General features: G+C 38.9%; 1 protein-coding gene across 1 annotated transcript in view; it reads right to left on the bottom strand.

The window, feature by feature from the left end:
- Positions 1 to 19,169, bottom strand: part of hepacam2 (HEPACAM family member 2) — a 54,352-nt gene that overhangs the window by 19,172 nt on the left and 16,011 nt on the right. Inside the window, exon 4 of the mRNA XM_052016924.1 lies at positions 8,383 to 8,679. Coding sequence (XP_051872884.1) covers positions 8,383 to 8,679 — 297 coding nt within the window. The remainder of the gene's footprint in view (positions 1 to 8,382; positions 8,680 to 19,169) is intronic.

Genomic DNA, 19,169 nt, shown 5'->3' with positions numbered 1-19,169 from the left:
ATATATTAAATTATAAGGGGGATAGATAGAGTAGATAGTCAGAATCTTTTTTCTCATGGTTGGGATATCAAAAAGTTGAAAGGGAGGAGTTTTAAAGAGGATTTGAGCAGAAAGTCTTTTATATGGAAGGTGATTGATACCTGGAACTCATTGCCAGAGAAGATGGTGAAATCAGATACAATCACCATGTTTAAGCGACATTTAGACAGGCACTTAAATTGGCAAGGCATAAAAGGATTCAGACCTAATGAGGGCAAATGGGATTAGTGTAGATGGACAAAAGGTTGGCATTGAAGTGGTGGGTTGAAGGATCTGTTTCTGTGATGTACAACTTCTTGGCTCTATGACTCTATTTTGCTTTATTTCATTTTGTATTTAAGTGTTTAGTTAATTAACAGTAGTTTATTTTCATTACAAATAAACTAAATTTTTATCATTTTTAATTGCTTAAACTGTTTTTAAATGTCACTGAATATTAAGATTCAGCTGCTTGATGTCTGGTTGTTGTGGGCAAGAACAGCCATAACATTAGCATGGGGAATGAGAACAGGCATTAGTTTGGATGCAGTGCAACCTGGTCCATTGTATTTGTGATCTCCTCTGGTCGGATAAGCAAACTCTATTTTCACTTGCATCATTCCACTTACTTCACCTCTGGTTTCATATTAAATTCCATCAATAAATTTCTGCATTATTTTTATCTCCCTACTAATTTCAAAATTCTTCTCAAACCTCCCTTTAGTCGAATCCCCAAATTAATTTCTCCTTGTTGTTCAATAATAGTCTCAACAAAGTGATTTGTAACATTTTACTTTATTAAATATGCTCTAAAAATGAATGTTATTGGTATGACAACAATGTAGTAAATGATTAATTTTTAATTGTTTTAATATTTTTAAGTAGAAGAACTTCCTTGCTGAACTTCAGTTAATGTTACTGAATGAAAGGTAAAAGTAATGTCATGAGCAATACAGAAATTATTTTCATTGCTCTTAGGTCTCAAGTAAGTGAAAATTAAGAACAAAACCCACAAAAAAAATTGAGTTTTATTTGGTGCCAACGTACCTTTTCGAGGAAAGTATCTTCTCAGAAGAAAGTAAAGAAGTATACAGACAATCAGGGTCAATGACAATCCAACAATTATAACCAATGAGTGTAGGGAACTTCCTTTTTGTTTCTGCCTTTCTTGACCTATTAATCACACAATCAGAAGAGTTAGCGTAATGTATTATTGCCACAGCAGCACACAAGTTTTAATGGAGATGACGAATTACATTGCTGCATTAACTTGGAAGACTGGGATTGGGCAGAGCCACAGTTTTTTGGCCAATTTGGACTTAAGTTTTTAGCAATTGTTGGTTTAGGTTGTGGCAGGTGCTAGGTGTGATTTCAGAATGCCTGAACGTTGTTTAACTTTGGTGAAAAAGTAAATTTAAATATAAAGCTGTGTTCCCAAATTCACATTCAAGCCTATTGTTTATATTAAAATAGCTCATGGAGAGAAAATGCTGACATTTCCATTTTAACACGGAATAGGATGATGCATCCTTCTATATGATTAATGATCTTCCTATAAAAGAATAATTCCAAAAATTCATGTTCTCCAATCTTAACAACAGATCATCAACATATAATGTCAAACATTACAGAACAGGAACAGGCCCTTCAGCCCATGATGTCTGCACTGCCCATGATGCCAATCTAAACTAGTCCTATCTGCCTGCATGAGGTCAATAATCCCTCTATTCCATGCCTGTTCATGTGTCTGTCTAAATGCTTCTTAAACATTGCTTTTGTATCTGCTTCTACCATTTCCCTGGCAGTGCAGTCAAGGCATCTACCACTCTCTATGTAAAAAAAACTTGCCTCACAAATCTCCTTTAAACTATCCCCCTCTCATCTTAAACCTATGTCCTCTAGTATTTGACATTTCTATTCTGGAAAAAAGACTCCGACCATCTATCCTATCTATGCCTCTCATAACTTTATATACTTCTAGCAGGTCACCCCTCAGCCTCCAATACTCCAGAGGAAACAATCCAAGTTTGTCCAACCTCTCCTTATAGCTAATATACTCCAATCCAGGCAACATCCTGGCGAACATTTTCTGCACCCTCTCCAAAGCCTCCACATCCTTTTTGTAATGTGGCAACCTGATAGGAAAGAAATTCCAACAATACCCCATTTTGCTTTGAAGGTGAATTCCTTTGATGTATTAGTCCACAAATTCCAACTTCTTGGTAAACTTCCACACAAGGGTTTACATTTACACAACAATATGCATTTGGAAACTTAGCAGGGAAAGCTGTCAATTTTAACACAGCTGCTCCAGGCTTTATGCCCTTCTTCACTGGTTCTATCATACTTTGTAATTCATTCGTTAACAACACAGAGGGAGTTGAAGTTGTGATATCTCTACTCCAGCTGTATGTACAGTGTGACAAAACCAAAAATAACTGGATGTAACGATTAGTGCACCATTCCGATTCTATTTAGCAATTGTCACTGGCTGAAACCTGTATTCCTTTTGTGCCTATCAGTCAGTGGGCTGCCTCAGGATTCACTACAGATGTCAACATGGTAAAGGTCCTGAAAAAGAGTTTGGTTAATCACAAATCTATGAAAATATTTGGCTTTTGAAGTTTACAAAAATAACAGTATTACTGAAAATTATGATGCTGAAATTCCAAAATTCACCATGAGTTCTGACTCTGAAAGTTTAGATGTCATGTTTTGTTTCATCTAAATTGACAATGATGTAGATTCACATTGCCTACACCAATAAACTATACAAAGCAAATCTGTGTTGTGTGTAAGATATATTTTTATAAATATCTTACAAATATAGTGGTAAATGTTTGGAGATGGTTGTCATGATCTGTGATTAAACCATTTAGATTCAATACTGTCTTCACTTTATCTTCCTCTGGTTTCATTAAATAGAACTACATCATATATTAGGAGAGAAAATATTACCTGGTGTTTAGTAAACTGAAATGAGATCTGTATTTAGCAGATCTACATTCTTACCATGGCCAAATCGTGTGACACCCAATGGAAAACTCTTGGTTAGCAACAATTAGATAAATTTTATTTTCATTTTCCAAACGGTCACAATGACTATTTTGTACAGAACTCTTTGGCTCGGTTTTAAGCTGTGTTGGTGCAATATTATTGAGTAAAGCAGATATCACCATGGTGATCCTGTCTGCACTGATTACGGTAAAACATTACTAACATTGAGCAGCTGCTGTCTTTATTTACATTCTTACAATACACCTGTCCTGCAATGTGAAGACTTGATAAAAGCATAATATAAAAGTGTAAAAAGACCTGCACATTCATTGCTGGTAGTCAATTTATACAGTACAGCCTTGCAGAGTACCAGATACTGTATATACTGTGAACCCAATGAGTCTGCAATATTGTTTCTTCTAATTGATTACTTTATACAACTTTGACAACCTTGATCAAATTGAAATAATAATTAGTCAAATTAATGGAAACTTCTGAAAAAATCAAAATAGCCATGTTTCATCATCATATGCAATAGGTGCACAGTTTGATATGTTGGCCATTTCCCAATATTCTCTTTATTCATCAATGTTAAAAGAAACATATCCAATGATTGAGTGGGTTTGCAAACAGAATGATTGAGTCATAAAGATAATGATTATCTCATGTCCCTAAATCCTTGTCTAAATCAGACTGATGGTAGGAGCAATTCTGGAAGAAAAAGAGAAAATCTCTCATCTGTGCAGTATTCACTAGCCACTGTTTTTGAGTGGGGATAACATCAGGTACAGCTGTGATGCAGTTCATAACATCTTGGCAATACATCATCTGCTATCATAACACTAGCTATGTAAAGCACAGTACATGCCACTCCATTTGCATTGTATTGTGCTCATACCACCAGTATTCAATACTGCTCCAGCCAGATTTTCTGGGCAATGTGTTTTCAATTTATATGCTGCTGCCGTTTCCATATGTCTTACTATATTGTTCATTTTGAACTATTTATTGAGTTTCTTTCTAAGACTCCACCTCAATTGCTATTTGTATCCTATATCCCACTGAACTGCTTGAAATAATTCTTCTAATTTCATCCTCTATTGTTTTAGTGACAGTTTTCTATCTGATTGGCCAGCTGGCAGAAACAGTCTGTCAAAGTTCACCCACTAAAATCCTTCACAATTTTCTTTTTTGGGTCTTCCCTTAAAGTTGTCTCCCTCAATGAGAAAACTTCAAAATATTTGCCACAATTTCAATTATTCCTGTGAACTTCAAAAAAAGATCATACTCAGTCTGTCTGTGCCTTGCATTTACTTCCCAGAGAATCCTACCAATGTATTTGCCTTTAGTAACCATGTGGCTCCCAACATCCCCAAGGCCTTGTCATCCTGTGAGCCAGAATCTAATATTAGTGTATGTATTTCTATGCATCCAATTATAGGAAAAATAATGGTTATGGACAAAATACTGTTAACAAGTGTTGGTGGTTAGTCAGGCCTCAGGCATCTGAACTCAAGGCCCTGCCCCCAGGTTGCCCTGACAACTTGATGGCTTATGGTTTCAAAGGTTTTTATAACCCTTTCTAAATGTTTCTGATCAGCGATGCTTAGAAACTATTGAAATGTATTTAAATAATTGACAAGTTAAGTATTGAAGTCTCTAACTATTCTTGAATTACCTTAATATCATTCACATTCTCTTCCAGGATGTTGACCCTTTTTAAATGAATGGGGCCATTTTAGAGATGGTTGCATAATGCTGAGGACCACCCATCTCAGTACATTACAGACCCGTTACAGGATTCCAGAGGCACAGCAAGAAGTCAGGTGGGCTGGCATCTGACCTCCAGTGTGTTCCATACTTCTGTGCTGCACTGCTCAGATGTAAACATAAGGCACATGTTTGACCTGCACCTTACAGCTTCTACAGAACCACTGGTTAGCCATCAATGCTTGTTAACAAATTGAGTCCATAACCATTATTCTTCCTCTAACTGGCTGCATAGAAATACATACACTAGTCTAATATTGATTAATTAAATACTAAACATTCATAAATTCAAAATCACTTCCTTCCTTTTCAATCCAAGACACCAAATATGAAACTTAGCATCCACTTGTTTCCTCCTTAGTTTTGTACCTCCCATCCACCTTCAAAGACATATGCAGCCCAAAGCTTCCTCTTACTGCATTCTGCTAAGCATTTTGAATGAGGTATATTTAAGTTCAAGATCAGTTTTTCCTAAAATTGAAAATTTCACGTTCCTCCACCTTGAACTGAACTTCCACCAATTTTCCCATTCATCAAAATTTTCCATGTTAACCTGCACTTTCCCACACCCTTCCTCAAAGCTTGCAGTACTTTGCAGTTTGGAATCATGACTTTAGTTCAATGTAAATCCTCTTTTACCTAAATCAAACTCAACTATATATAAATGAAAGATAAGAAGTCCCAGCATAGGTCCCTGGGAGCCACCACAACCTTGTTCCTCCTTAGCCTTAAGAAATGCCTTCTGGCAATCCCCTTATATAGCATTCACTTTCAGAGGACCTCTCTAAAACAAATGATTTACTGAAGCTTAACTTGCCTTTTAGAAATGTTTCCAGTCCCTGCACCATCTATAACAGACCGTTCAATAATTTTGACAAATATTACAGATTAGTTTAACTTTAGCCCAAACGTCTATAATTTCCTTGTTTATCCTTTCCCCCTTTTTTAATCATCCATGTGATATTGACCACTCTTGATATGTCCGCCACTACTCTTGTTTCTAAAGAATTTTGGGAAATTGTGGTTATTACCATTGCTGTTACCTCCTCAACATTCTTCACTCTTCTAGTATGATTCTTCTGAAACTACTGAGTTTTCTATTTTGGTTATATTCATTTTTTTTAATCAAGATATCCTATTAAAATTTCCCAAGCTGCAACTCTTTCATACTACTTTAGCTCTCCCTGAAGCCCTCCTTTTATCATATTCGACAAATAAAGAAAATATTCTCCATAAGGATCTCCATAACTTCCCCACTCTCAATACAAAATGGTCTTTTCATTCATAAGGGATCACCTCATTCCTTATTCATACTTCCAAGTGCTAATAGAAATCTCTTCTGTTTTCTAAAGTAAGAACTACCAGTCGTTTCTACTTTTTTCTTGGCCTTTCTTGTGGCTTCTTGCTTCCTCAGATTATTTTTCATTTTCAGAATTTTTACCCTATAATTTTGCATTTTTTAACATAACTTTTGTCCTTATCTCTCTATTTATCCAACAAGTCCCCCACAACTTGGAGGAATGTATTTAACGTGTACATTTTACAATTTGTACTTAATAATTTCTACTGCATTTTATCTAACTAAACAAAAAAAACTATGCAGTTTTTAATCCCATCTGACATTCATAGTTGTTTATTATGAACTGTTCATTCAACCTGATAATTTGCATAATGAAGCTGATAAAGCTGTGGACCACATTTCCCAAATGTTCTTTGACTTCCAGTTTGTCTACATCATCTGGTTTATTTCCCAGAATGCTTGAAGTTAATGTAAAAAAAAATTCTAGGAGGGCACACAAGCCCACCAATAATGATAAACATACCAGTAAATATGAGAAAACAAGACAAGAGGTTAAACGAAGGGAAGCAAGGAAGGAGTTATAGAGTTATACAGCATGGAGAAAGGTCCCTCAGCCCAACTCGTCCATGCCGATCAAGTTGCCTACCTAAGCTAGTCCCATATACCTATGTTTAGCCTACATCCCCCTAAACTTTCCTATCCATGTACCTATCCAAATGTCTGTTAAACATTGTAATTGTACTCACTTCTAATACTTCCTCTGACCGCTCGTTCCACATACCCACCACCATCTGTGTAAAAAAGTTGCCCCTTAGGTCCCCTTTAAATTTCTCCACTCTCACCCTAAATCTATACCCTCTAGTTTTAGACTCCCCTACCTTGGGGAAAAAGACTGTGACCATTCACCTTATCTATGCCCCTCATGAATTATATACCTCTATAAGGTCACATCCTACACTCCAGGGAGAAAGCCCCAGTTTATCCAGTCTCTCCTTATAACTCATTTCTAGAATGCAATAGAAAAAATAGAGGAGCAGGCTATACTCCAGCCTGCTCCACCATTTAACATGGGCATGGCTATTAGGCCATCTCATACACTTTCCCTCCTTACCCCCATATCATTTCATTCCTTTAGTATCAGAAATCCCACTGATCCCAATCACTAAGCAGGTGAGTCTCTGCAGTCCTCTGGGATAGAGAATTGTGAAAGATATAGGAAAAAAAGAGGTCAAAGTATTACTGATGTGGAAAAATTTGCTCGGCTTAGATTTTTAATATTAGAAAACACAGTAAAGCTTGGTTATTCAGCGCTACACTAATAGGCACACCACAGTCACTGGTATTTTAGAAGGACCGGCTAGGCTGAAGGAGGAACAGCGGTCAGAGAGTGCCTAGGCTGACATCAGGTCACCCAGCGTATTTTTTTAACCTGCATCTGGCATGTGCTGAGTGTAAAGCAAAAATCTTCAGAATATTTTAAATGGATTTTACTAATACAGGAAAAAGGAAATTGATAAATGGGAACTTCTGTCCTATAACATCAACTGCCTTGAATGATTTTGTCTATTTAAGATAAAATATTTAGTCCAAATATTTAAGATAATTGTAAAATGCTCCTTTAAGCAGAAGGCAGAGGATTTAATGAAACATTTAAACATTTTAGAGCACTATTAGAAGTCAGAAGATGAAATGTCATAATAATTTCATCATTTAAATGAGTTATTTTCAGCCCATTATAATTGAATTTGTTTATTTGTGCAAATTTAGATTTCTTTTGAGTTAGAGAGTTTGTAGACAAAAGTTTTGGCTTGCTACACTGTTTAAATCTCATGCAAAAAAGTATGAGTATTTTGTGGTAAGGCTAAATCACGAATATCTTATGTTCATGTTAATTCAACTGACTTCCCTAACTCCAGCAGGAAAGTTTGTAAAACGGCACAATTTCAGAAGGAGGACTGATATACTGACACAAGTTTTGGGATTAAATGAAATCTTGGTGTTGCTGCCACTTTCACAATGTAATGACGGCAAATGCTTATAATTACACCATTCATCACTTCCACAATGAACAATTCTCAACTGAAAAGAATCACATATTGAAAGTACAATTAACCCAATAAGCAATTTAATTCCCTTTGTTTGCAACCTGCCTGCTGTCACAGAATTCATCCACTTTTCATTTACTTGAAAGTCATGTTATGTTTATGCCAATTTAACTCCGTATTGAAAAGAACCATAATCACATTATCTATAAGAAGTTGCTGTTAATGAGTTCCAGTCAACAAGCATGTACATACCGGTCGCAGAGAGTATGAGTGTGAATTGAGTTTCATCCCGTTTGCCGGTGATATTGTTGTAGACACAGCACATGTAATCTGCTTTCTCTGGTACCTTCTCAGACATGATATTTAATACTGGCCCATGATGGATGGGTGTTGTCTTATTGTTAGCTTTTTGGAACCACGAATAGACATTTGGTGGGTTAGAATTTGCCGAACATTTAAACCAGACTGGTTCTCCTTTGCCAACAGCAAATACTCCTTCACTAATTTTGAATCGAGGTTCAGACTTCACCATCAAGTCATAGGGGCCATCTGAAAAAAAATATGAATAATAATAAATAATGAATAATAAATAATTAAAATAATAAATCTGATGTGCTAAATGCCTTCAGATGTTTGAATTGTGATAAAACTCGATGGGTAAATTGTAATTTCTAGGTTGGCAGTTTGGTGGAGCAGATTGCCTGGTGTCACAGAATTCATTCACTTTTCATTAGCTTGACAACATTACAATGAAGATCAGATGGGTTTTACAACAGCTAGAGCAACATGTGATTTGCCAGATTATTACCCATGTGAGGAAGGGGAAAAAGCTCCCACAGAAATGTAAGTGAGAGCAGTTTTTTTGTATTTCAGTTTCAGCATTTAATGTCTTTACTTTCTGATTCTCACTTCATCCTAGATTAGTTATTTATTATAGTGGTATTTATTACAAGAGTTATTAGTTATTTATTATAAGAGGCCATTCAGTCAGCTCCCAGAAGAACAAATTGCATCATTTCTCTGCAGCCCTGAAATTTATTCTCTTCACATTACCCATCAATTTCTCTTTGATTCTTTTTGTCACTTATCTATACCAAGGGATGATTTATGTAATCAATGGATTACCTACCAACATATCCAGGAGATATGAGGGGATGGACACCCACAATGTCACAGGGAGAATGTGCAAGCTCCACACAGGCAGCAGCTGAGGTCAGGATTGAACCCATGTTCCTGGAGCTGTGAGTCAGCAGCACCCACTGCTGTGCCACCGTGTTGTCCTCTGTGTAACCATGCCACCCTATATGTTTATTAATGATGGCTAGGGTTGCATAACTCTTGACCTCAAGCTGTTCTGGTTCCTGTAACTGGCTGCTGCTGGCAGCAATGGGCAACCTGGGCTCACAATCTAATGTACTCTATGTCTATCTGAATCATTGGCGAAGTTTGGAAAGGTGGTAGGGCTATGCATCCAAGTCCAGAGCAGATCCAGCCTCTAAAGTGATCCTCCACATGAGGTGATGGCAAGATCATTGGCATTCCTACCACTTACTTTGTTTTAGGAGAGCAGAAAATATTTCCACTTATCACATTTAGACGTTTCATACATTTGAAGATATCTGGAAGCTCAGCTTATCTCAAAAGACTCTTCATTTTTAGTTTTAAATAGATTGTTTCAATTTTGGAAGGGGTGCTGATGGTAAGGAACAGAAGACTCATATTTTTGAAAGTTGATGTCACCACAGCAATTATACGCCTTTTCTAATCCTTTTGCTGCAATAGTTGTATATACGATCTTCGTGTATCAGATAATAATGAACAATTTACTGCACAAGAATCATGCAATTGGCAATGGCTTGAGAGTTTGTTTTTAGCCATTGTTAGCACTCTTGGTTCTAAGTTCATGACGTTAATGTGTCAGAGTTCCAATTCAGTGTACAATCAAAGCTGACATTTCAGTAGGGTAGTGAGGGATTAATAACACTGATAAACGTGCTGTCCACTAAAGAAGACATTAAGCCCCAAGGACCTAACTGCCTTTCAATTGCATGTAAACAATATCAAAATATTATTCAAAGAAGAGCAGGGAAGTTGTTCTAAATATAAATTGTTCCTTGACCAATATAATCAAAACAAAGTGTTTGGAAATTCTGAAGTTTTCATGCACTACGCAATAGCTTTATGGTTGGATATTGATCACTGCCAATTTTGTATCCTTACAGCACGAAACAGTAAACAACTATTTGTATGAAAGGCTTACACCTGGAGGAGCTGAGGATTGAACAAAAACATTAATCAGAGTGCAATGCACGATTGACATTGCAATGTGATACTCTGACACAAATAAATGATTCAAAACTGCTGTAGGTCTCAAACATAGGAACATTTTACCAGAAGGTGAAGGCCAGTCAGAAGCATTTTAAAGGGCCAACCCCTACCTTAGCCACTAACAGAGAATCTGCCTCTTAAGTGTCCTCACATATACTCCCAATGTCTTCCATATGAAGGTGACCTCTTCTTTTCTTTGGGGAGTTGAGGCTGGAACACAATTATTCTCCCAAGAGCCAACCTCAGGCACATAGTAAAGAACAATCTGCTGGAGGAACTCAGTGCGTCAGGGTTTCTACCCGAAATGAAGAAATAGATATTTCAGCCTTTTTCCCATTCCCTCTCAAATGTTCCTTTATCAGTGACTTAAGCATTTTGTTTTCAAAATTTATGAATTCAATTTTCAGCACCAATTCCTGCAAATTATGCATCTTAAGTACACTAGAAGTATGCATTTATATTCTTCATTGTCATAGCAAACAGAGCAATTCTACTCTTTGTTGTCACAATGTGATTTTGGTAGATTGAGGATATGAAGTTACCCTACTTTGTAATAACTGTACAATATCAGACAGTGTAATATTGAACACTATTATAGATCAAATATAGCTGGTTTTAGCTAATGGTTCTGTGGGAGAACTGTTCAGTCAGTTGAATGCACATAAGTACCAAACATACATGCGTGCACTGCGAGTCAAGAACTTGGTGATTGATAAATGGTGCCACATTTTTCAGACCTGATGCAGGATCTGAGACCCCACTGATTTCAATGTAAGTTCTAGAGCTGCAGAATGGGAGGCAAAGGCAAGGGTAACTTATATTTGTTCCTTGTTTTGCTATGGTTTAATCGTCTTAATTATTTTGATGTGTTTATATGTCTTTTTAACTAACTTTATTCTTTCACTGTTTTTAATTCTCTTTAATACTTGATGTGTCTTTAAATTATTTTCCTCAATTTCAATATGTCTCTGAATATCAAAGGCTTTAAAAATTATGAAAGTCTCTAATAGTTTGACAAGAGATTAACTTCTGCTGACAGCTTTACATAATGTCAAAGGCGTCAGGCTGGTTTGGGGGCAGAGCCTCTGAATGATGCTGCCCGATGCCAAGTCACTGTCCAGAGCTTGCTGCCTGACTTGAGGGTGCCAGAGAGATTGCTATTCACAAATAAGTGAGGGTGTCTGGGAGCCACAGATAGTGATTCCAGGTGGCAGATCAAATCCAGAAAGATCCGATCCATTATATACACAAGCATTTAACGTAGACAGATGTAATTCTTATTAAGACTTAGCTGACTTCTACTCCTGGTGGTAGGTAACTGCTGCTTCTTTACTTGAGCTCACCATTTCCAAACTGCTTTTTTCCTTTTAGAGGCTATTCCTTTCAATGTCAAAATCACTATCAGAAAAAAAATCACTGTCTGTTGTGACTTTAAATAACTTATTTAATGATGGAATTTAATGATGGATGATTAACTTAAATGATGGAGTTTGCACCATTAAAGTAATACCAACAACAGCAGAACACTTCACAAAGAACTACAGAAGGTATTAATGAAACACATAATAACATAACCCTTATCATCAAGAAAGCTAAAGGTAAACATTTCCTGTAAAATGAGCATCATAGCAGAGTTTAATATTCCAGGGTGAACAAAAGCCATTGATCTGTTTAAGAAATAAATTGTCTCACCATTCATTCATCATTGGCCAGACTGTGTGTTTAACAACGTTTATGAATTATCGACAGAAGAGTCCAATCAAAGAAGTAAAATGTAGAATGTGTTAATAATTGCCTTTTGTAAATGAATCTTTGAATTACATTGTAGCCATTTTGCTGTGTTTATGGTGAGGTCCTTTCTTTCAGCATATGGCAGCTGCCGATTTAAACTAATGATTCCTTCATTTTTTGCTGAACACAAAGTTAGAAAATACTTCATGAAATTTATTCTGATACGTGAATAAAGGAAGGTTTCTTTCACCTTGCACACAGAGGAAATTGTTCATGACACATCCATCACAATTATAGTTCCTAATGTCTGTTGTTGTTATTGAGAAGCAGTAAGGACAAGTAAGGAGAAACACAAGGAAGTAATCTGGATCGCAAACACTTTGGGTGCAATTTTTCAAGTGGAGGAAACCTTGTTTTCTTGCTGCAAATATTGGGAAGTCACAGAGTTGTTGAAAATAGATTTCCAAATATGAGTGTAGATAATCAATATCATTATGTCATTGATGGAAGCATTGAACATCAATATAATTAAAAAGGGGTGGGATTTACATTTAAGAAGGAAAAGAAAATGGAGAAAAATGGAGTAGGGAGTCAAGAAGCAAAAAGGGTGGAAGAAAGCACATTTAGAATATTAATATCAATAATCTGAATGGCCTGATCCATGTGGAACCTCCTAAATAATTCCACGATTTTCTAATATGCATAAGTGGTAAACAAGGCTATTTGTATAGAAAGAATATTGCCATTTTAAGAGGAAAATTATGTAATGCAGGTTAGTTACACTCCAAATTAATAAAAATATTTAAAAAAGAACAACATCATTTCCTGGTCTTGAAAACCCAAGTCTCTTCCAAAAGATTGGCACTGTAATTTACAAATGGCTGCCAAAGCATAGGAACATTTGCAAACAATAATTCTTAAATTGGTTTCAGGATTTGCGTACAGATAATGAGGTCACACTCCCACAGGGACTGCGTGCAGTTACCTTAAAAAAAACACCATTACAACTCAAACTCCACCTTGAAAACTAAATTTTACAACATTGCCTTAGACTGTAAGCTGTGGAAAATAATAGTGATGATTAGTTGCTGTAAAATTAAAATATTCACACTTGATTAATTATTTTGTCAATTTATGACACCAATATAATTCAGTCATTCGAATTATCGAAATTTTTTGTGGAGGAGTTCCCAGTATCGTCAGGAGGTGGTGGTGGAGGAAGTGGGGTTGGAATTTTAGCTTTCAGGAGCCAGAGCAGGAGATACAAATTCAAGTAAACTCAATCCCCTTTGCCTAATGCTGAAACAGGACACAACTCTTCAGTTAAGGACACTTTGGTGTGAGTGACTCAGACTTTTCATAGGCTTCAAATACACAATCGAATTATCATGCACCATCAAAATATTCATTGCACATATTTAGCTAATATGCATGTTCAGCAGTCCCCATGTGTATAAGCCTCATTCACATGAAAGACCTGAACTGAATTAATGGAAATACAAACACATAAAAGCGAAGATCTAGTAAATTGCTTTTAAATGAACCTTCCTGCTACAGTGCACAAAAATATTGTGCCACGTGAGAGAACTTCTGGTTTGCTCCATTCATTGTGATTGTAACTGTCAGTTCAGCTGCTGTGGGCAAACCTGAGTTCTTCTAGGTTAACAGAGCACTGGGATTCCACACACTCAGGGGATCATTTCATGTGTTGAACACAGAACATAGAACACTACAGCACAGACTGGGCCTTTCGGCCCACAATGTTGTGCCGATATTTTATCCTGCTCGAAGATCTATCTAACCCTTCCCTCTCACATGGCCCCCTATTTTTCTATCATTCATGTGTCTATCTAAGAGTCTCTTAAATACCCCTAATGTATCTGCCCCCACAACCTCTGCTGGCAGTACGTTCCACACACCCACCACTCTCTGTGTAAAAAAACTTACACCTGACATCCCCCTTATACCTTCCTCCAATCACCTTAAAATTATGACCCCTCGTGTTAGCCATTGTTGCCCTGGGAAAAAGTCTCTGACTGTCCACTTGATCTATGCCTCTTATCATCTTGTAAACCTCTATCAAGTCACCTCTCATCCTCCTTCGCTCCAAAGAGAAAAGCCCTAGCTCGCTCAACCTATCCTCATAAGACATGCTCTCCAATTCAGGCAACATCCTGGCATATCTCCTCTGTACCCTCTCTAAAGCTTCCACATCCTTTCTATAATGAGGCAACCAGAACTGAACACAATATTCCAAGTGTGGTCTGACCAGAGTTGTATAGAGCTGCAACATCACCTCATGGCTCTTGAACTCAATACCCTGACTAATGAAGGCCAACACTCTATATGCCTTCTTAACAACCCTATCGACCTGGGTGGCAACCTTGAGGGATCTATGGGCATGGACGCCAAGATCCCTCTGTTCCTCCACACTGCTAAGAGTCCTGCCATTAACCTGGCATTCTGCCTTCAATTCGATCTCCTGAAGTGTATCACTTCACACTTATCCGGGTTGAACTCCATCTGCCACTTCTCAGCTCAGCTCTGCATTCTATCAATATCCTGTTGTAATCTATAGCAACCTTCTACACTATCCACAACACCACCAACCTTTGTATCATCAGCAAACTTACTAACCCACCCTTCCACATCCTCATCCAAATCATTTATAAAAATCACAAAGATCAGGGGTCCCAGAACAGATCCCTGCGGATCACCACTGGTCACTGACCTCCAGGCAGAATACGCTCCATCTACCACCACAGAAGGTGATGTCTTCTATGGGCGAGCCAATTCTGAATCCACACAGCCAAGTTTCCCTGGATCCCATGCCTCCTGACTTACTGAATAAGCCTTCCATGAGGAACCTTATCAAACACCTAACTAAAATCCATGTACACCACATCCACTGCTCTACCTTTATCAATGTGCTTTGTCACATCCTCAAAGAATTCAATCAGGATCGTGAGGCATGACCTGCCCCTCACAAAGCCACGCTGACTGTCCCTAAACAGCCTATGCTTCTCTAAGTGCCCACAAATCCTGTCTCTAAGAATCTTCTCCAGTAATTTTTTCACCACTGAAGTAAGACTCACTGGTCTGTAATTCCCAGGGTTATCCCTACTTCCTTTCTTAAACAAAGGAACAACATTTGCCACCCTCCAATCATCCGGCACTACTCCTGTGGCCAGTGAGGATGCAAAGATCATTGCCAAGGGCGCAGCAATCTCTTCCCTAGCTTCCTGTAACAACCTTGGATATATCCTGTCCATCCCTGGTGACTTATCTATCCTAGTGTTTTTCAATAGTTCCAGCACATCCTCTTTCCTCACATCAACATGCCCTAGCATATCAGTCTGCCATACGCCATCCTCACAAACGTCAAGGTCTCTCTCTCTGGTGAATACTGAAGCAAAGTATTCTTTAAGGACCTCCCCTACCTCTTTCGACTCCAGGCACATGTCTCCTCTTTTATCCCTGATCGATCCTACCCTCACTCTAGTTATCATCTTTTTCTTCACATATGTGTAGAACGCCTTGGGGTTTTCCTTGATCCTACTTGCCAAGGACTTGTCATGCCCCCTTCTAGCTCTCCTAAGTCCATTCTTAAGCTCCGTCCTGGCTGCCTTGTAACTCTCCAGAGCCCTGTCTGATCCATGCTTTCTAAACCTTAGGTAAGCTTCTTTCTTCCTCTTGACAAGATATTCTACATCTCGTGTCAACCACGACTCCTTCACTCTACCATCCTTACCCTGCCTCAATGGGACAAACTTATCCAGAGCCCCGTGCAAGTATTCCTTAAACAACCTCCACATTTCCAGTGTGTACTTCCCCAAGAACATCTGTTCCCAATTTATGCTCCCAAGTTCCTGCCTAATAGCATCACCCCCAGTTAAATACTTTCCCATATCATCTGCTCCTATCCCTCTCTAAGGCTATGGTACTTTACCATAGACTCAAGTATTTTAAACTCATAATGAAGTGCTTATTTCATCTTTTGCATTTTAACTGTTTCTACCATCTTGCCATTATACAGCTTCTCTAATGCAGGTAGACTCCAAGGTGCTTCAAGGGAATGTACAACCCAAAGCCACTTACTGCAGCAGTGTGTTGCAAGAGTTTGAGCACAGAAAGTTTGAATGAATCTTAGCTCGGAAATATTATCTCTGCAAAACTAATAAGTGCCAATAGTCAAGTTAGAGCTTAGATGTGTTTCGATAAAACATATTTGAACTTATATGAATGTCATCTGAAAGTCACAGCTCAAAGTGCTGAACTTTGAACAATTCAGGCCTGCAGAAAAAGGATTCATAGCTTTAAGTCAAAATTCAACCATTACGAAAAAGGCTGAAGTTCGGAGACCTTTTATCTTTAGGAACCCCCTGACTGATGTGTCTGTTTAAATACAGAACAGCTTGCCGAGGTATATGCTGAGACGACCTCAAGGAAGTGCAGGAAATTTAAAAATCACACACTTATTTTTGTCAGCCAGCTCTGACAAGTAGACTTTACCCAGATAATCATTGTTAATCAGATGTAAATATCAATGGCTACTAAACATGCCTTATCTTAGTCAAATGGTTAATGCACTGGGAAACCATAAGGTTGATAGCATTTGGGCTTCCTTTGTGAATCAGATTTATCTACCTGAGTCATTCACACTCAAAACAACAGTGCACAGTTCAGTTTGGATCCTTGGTCTCGGCACAATTAGTTATTCCCAGAGTGAATGACTGAGGATCCTGGCCCCCAGATAAAGAGAGGATGATTAGCCACGGCCATTTTGTTTTCAGTGTTGAAACCAAGAATTTCAGTGTTCGTTGAGGTCACAATTGAATTGACTACGATGTCTTTTTCTTGTGTACCCTGTCAACATTTTTTTAATTCAAAATAAACTTTATTCATAATAAAAGACAAACTATATACAATTACAAAACAGTGCAAGCCTTTACATTCTTGTACAGATCATTCATTAGTGTTACCTTTTTTATAGAAAGCAGCACCGATGCCACACGTGTGGCTCCCTGGAAACTGCCCGGTCCCGTATTTACAATATTTAGGGGCTTTCTCGCCTGTCCCCGCCCCTCCCTGTCCAGTGGCAGAAGAACCCTAAACTGTAGTCCTTCCCCACCGAGACTTTGCGTTGGCTGCGCCGAGCTTCAGTGCGTCCCTCAGCACGTACTCCTGCAGCCTGGAATGTGCCAGCCGGCAGCATTCCCTTATGGACATCTCGCAGTGCTGGAAGACCAACAAGTTTCAGACAGACCAAAGAGTGTCTTTCACCGAGTTGATGACCTTCCAGCAGCAGTTGATGTCCGTCTCTGTGTGTGTCCTTGGAAACAGCCCGTAGATCAGAGAATCATCCCCAGCTGCTGCTGGGGATGAACCGTGACAAGGACCCTTGCATCTTTCGCCACACCCTCCTTGCAAACCTACAGCCTGCAAAGAGGTGGGCAACCGTCTCCTCCCCAGCGCAGTTCTCCCAGGGGCAGCGCATGCTGGGAGTGAGGTTCCGACCATACAGGAAGGATCTGACTGGGAGGGCCCCTCTCACTGCCAGCCAAGCGAGGTCTTGGTGCTTGTTGGTGAGTTCTGGCGATGAGACATTCTGCCAGATGGTCTGGACAGTCTGCTCAGAGAACCACCTCATGGTATCCATTGAGTCCTTCTCCTGTAGTGCCTGCAGGATGTTCCGTGCTGACGACTGCCTGATGGACTTGTGGTCAAAGGTGTTGGTCTGGAAGAACTTTTCCACGAAGGACAGGTAGCACGGCAGCATCCAGCTGACTGGGACGCCGTGTGGCCACGGGGCCAGGCCTATCCTTCGCAACAGCAGGGACAGGTAGAACCTCGGTATGTAGTGACACTTGGTGCCCACATACTTGGGTTCCACGCATAGCCTGATGCAGCCACAGATGAAGGTGGTCATCAGGAGGAGGGCGACACTGGGGACACCTTTACCTCCAACATTAATTGTCAAGGTTCATATTAAAATAAACAAGGTACTGTAAAAGGCTGATCAGCGTATAGGGAACAGCATCAATAACTCTTTTAGAAGAAGGTGGAAGAAAATTCAGAAATAAGAGAAAGCGATTCATATCTTACAATACTACATCCATTATGTATTACTTATCTCAGTCCTTTGGACTAAGCTACAATAGACCTTACGTACCACCTGTTCTTCAGATCCTGAGACCAATGACAAACAAAAGCCAGAGTACACATCGATAACATTTTACTGCTGGTGGCATTATTTTGATTACTTTGTCACTATATTGCAAGCTTCTGTCGCCAAGCAGCTGGCAAGTACAAATAACAGATGATCCTTCATCACAGTTCAACAGAATACAATCTGAGGGTTGGTTATAAACCCTTCAGATTCAAATTAATTGAGAACATAGGAGTGTAGTGGTTAGCGTAATGCTATTACAGCGCCAGCGACCCGGGTTCAATTCCCGCCACTGTCTGTAGGGAGTTTGTATGTTTGCCCGTGTGTCTGCATGGGTTTCCTCCGGGTGCCCCGGTTTCCTCCCACATTCCAAAAAGACGTATGAGTTAGGAGCTGCGGGCATGCTATGTTGGTGCTGGAAGAGTGGCGACACTTGCGGGCTGCCCCCTGGCACATTCTCAGTAACACAAAAAGACGCATTTCACTGTGTGTTTCGATGTACATGTGACTAATAAATATCTTAAAATGCATGACCAGGCATTCTCTGCCATCCATCTGGCAGCTCCCAGAAACCAAAAATTCTCAAATATTTACCCAATTCTCTCTGAAATCTTTGCACCTAATTTTCTCCTTTGTCTTGTTGGACAGTCAGTTCCTCATGCTTGCCACCATAGTATTAGATAGGAGTTATATAATAACCCATCCACAAGCCTCCTTTGTACTTGGAAGTACTGGGCTGCGTCGTGCTGCTTGTAGCCTGCTGCCCAAATCCATGGTGTCTATCTACCGTTTGTCACATTCTCACCTCAAC

The sequence above is a fragment of the Pristis pectinata genome, chromosome 5 (genome assembly GCF_009764475.1).
Source record: "Pristis pectinata isolate sPriPec2 chromosome 5, sPriPec2.1.pri, whole genome shotgun sequence".
In the NCBI taxonomy this organism is placed as follows: Eukaryota; Metazoa; Chordata; class Chondrichthyes; order Rhinopristiformes; family Pristidae; genus Pristis; species Pristis pectinata.
The sequence above is the reverse complement of the archived record's forward strand: the minus strand, read 5'-3'. Positions and strand labels throughout refer to the sequence as shown.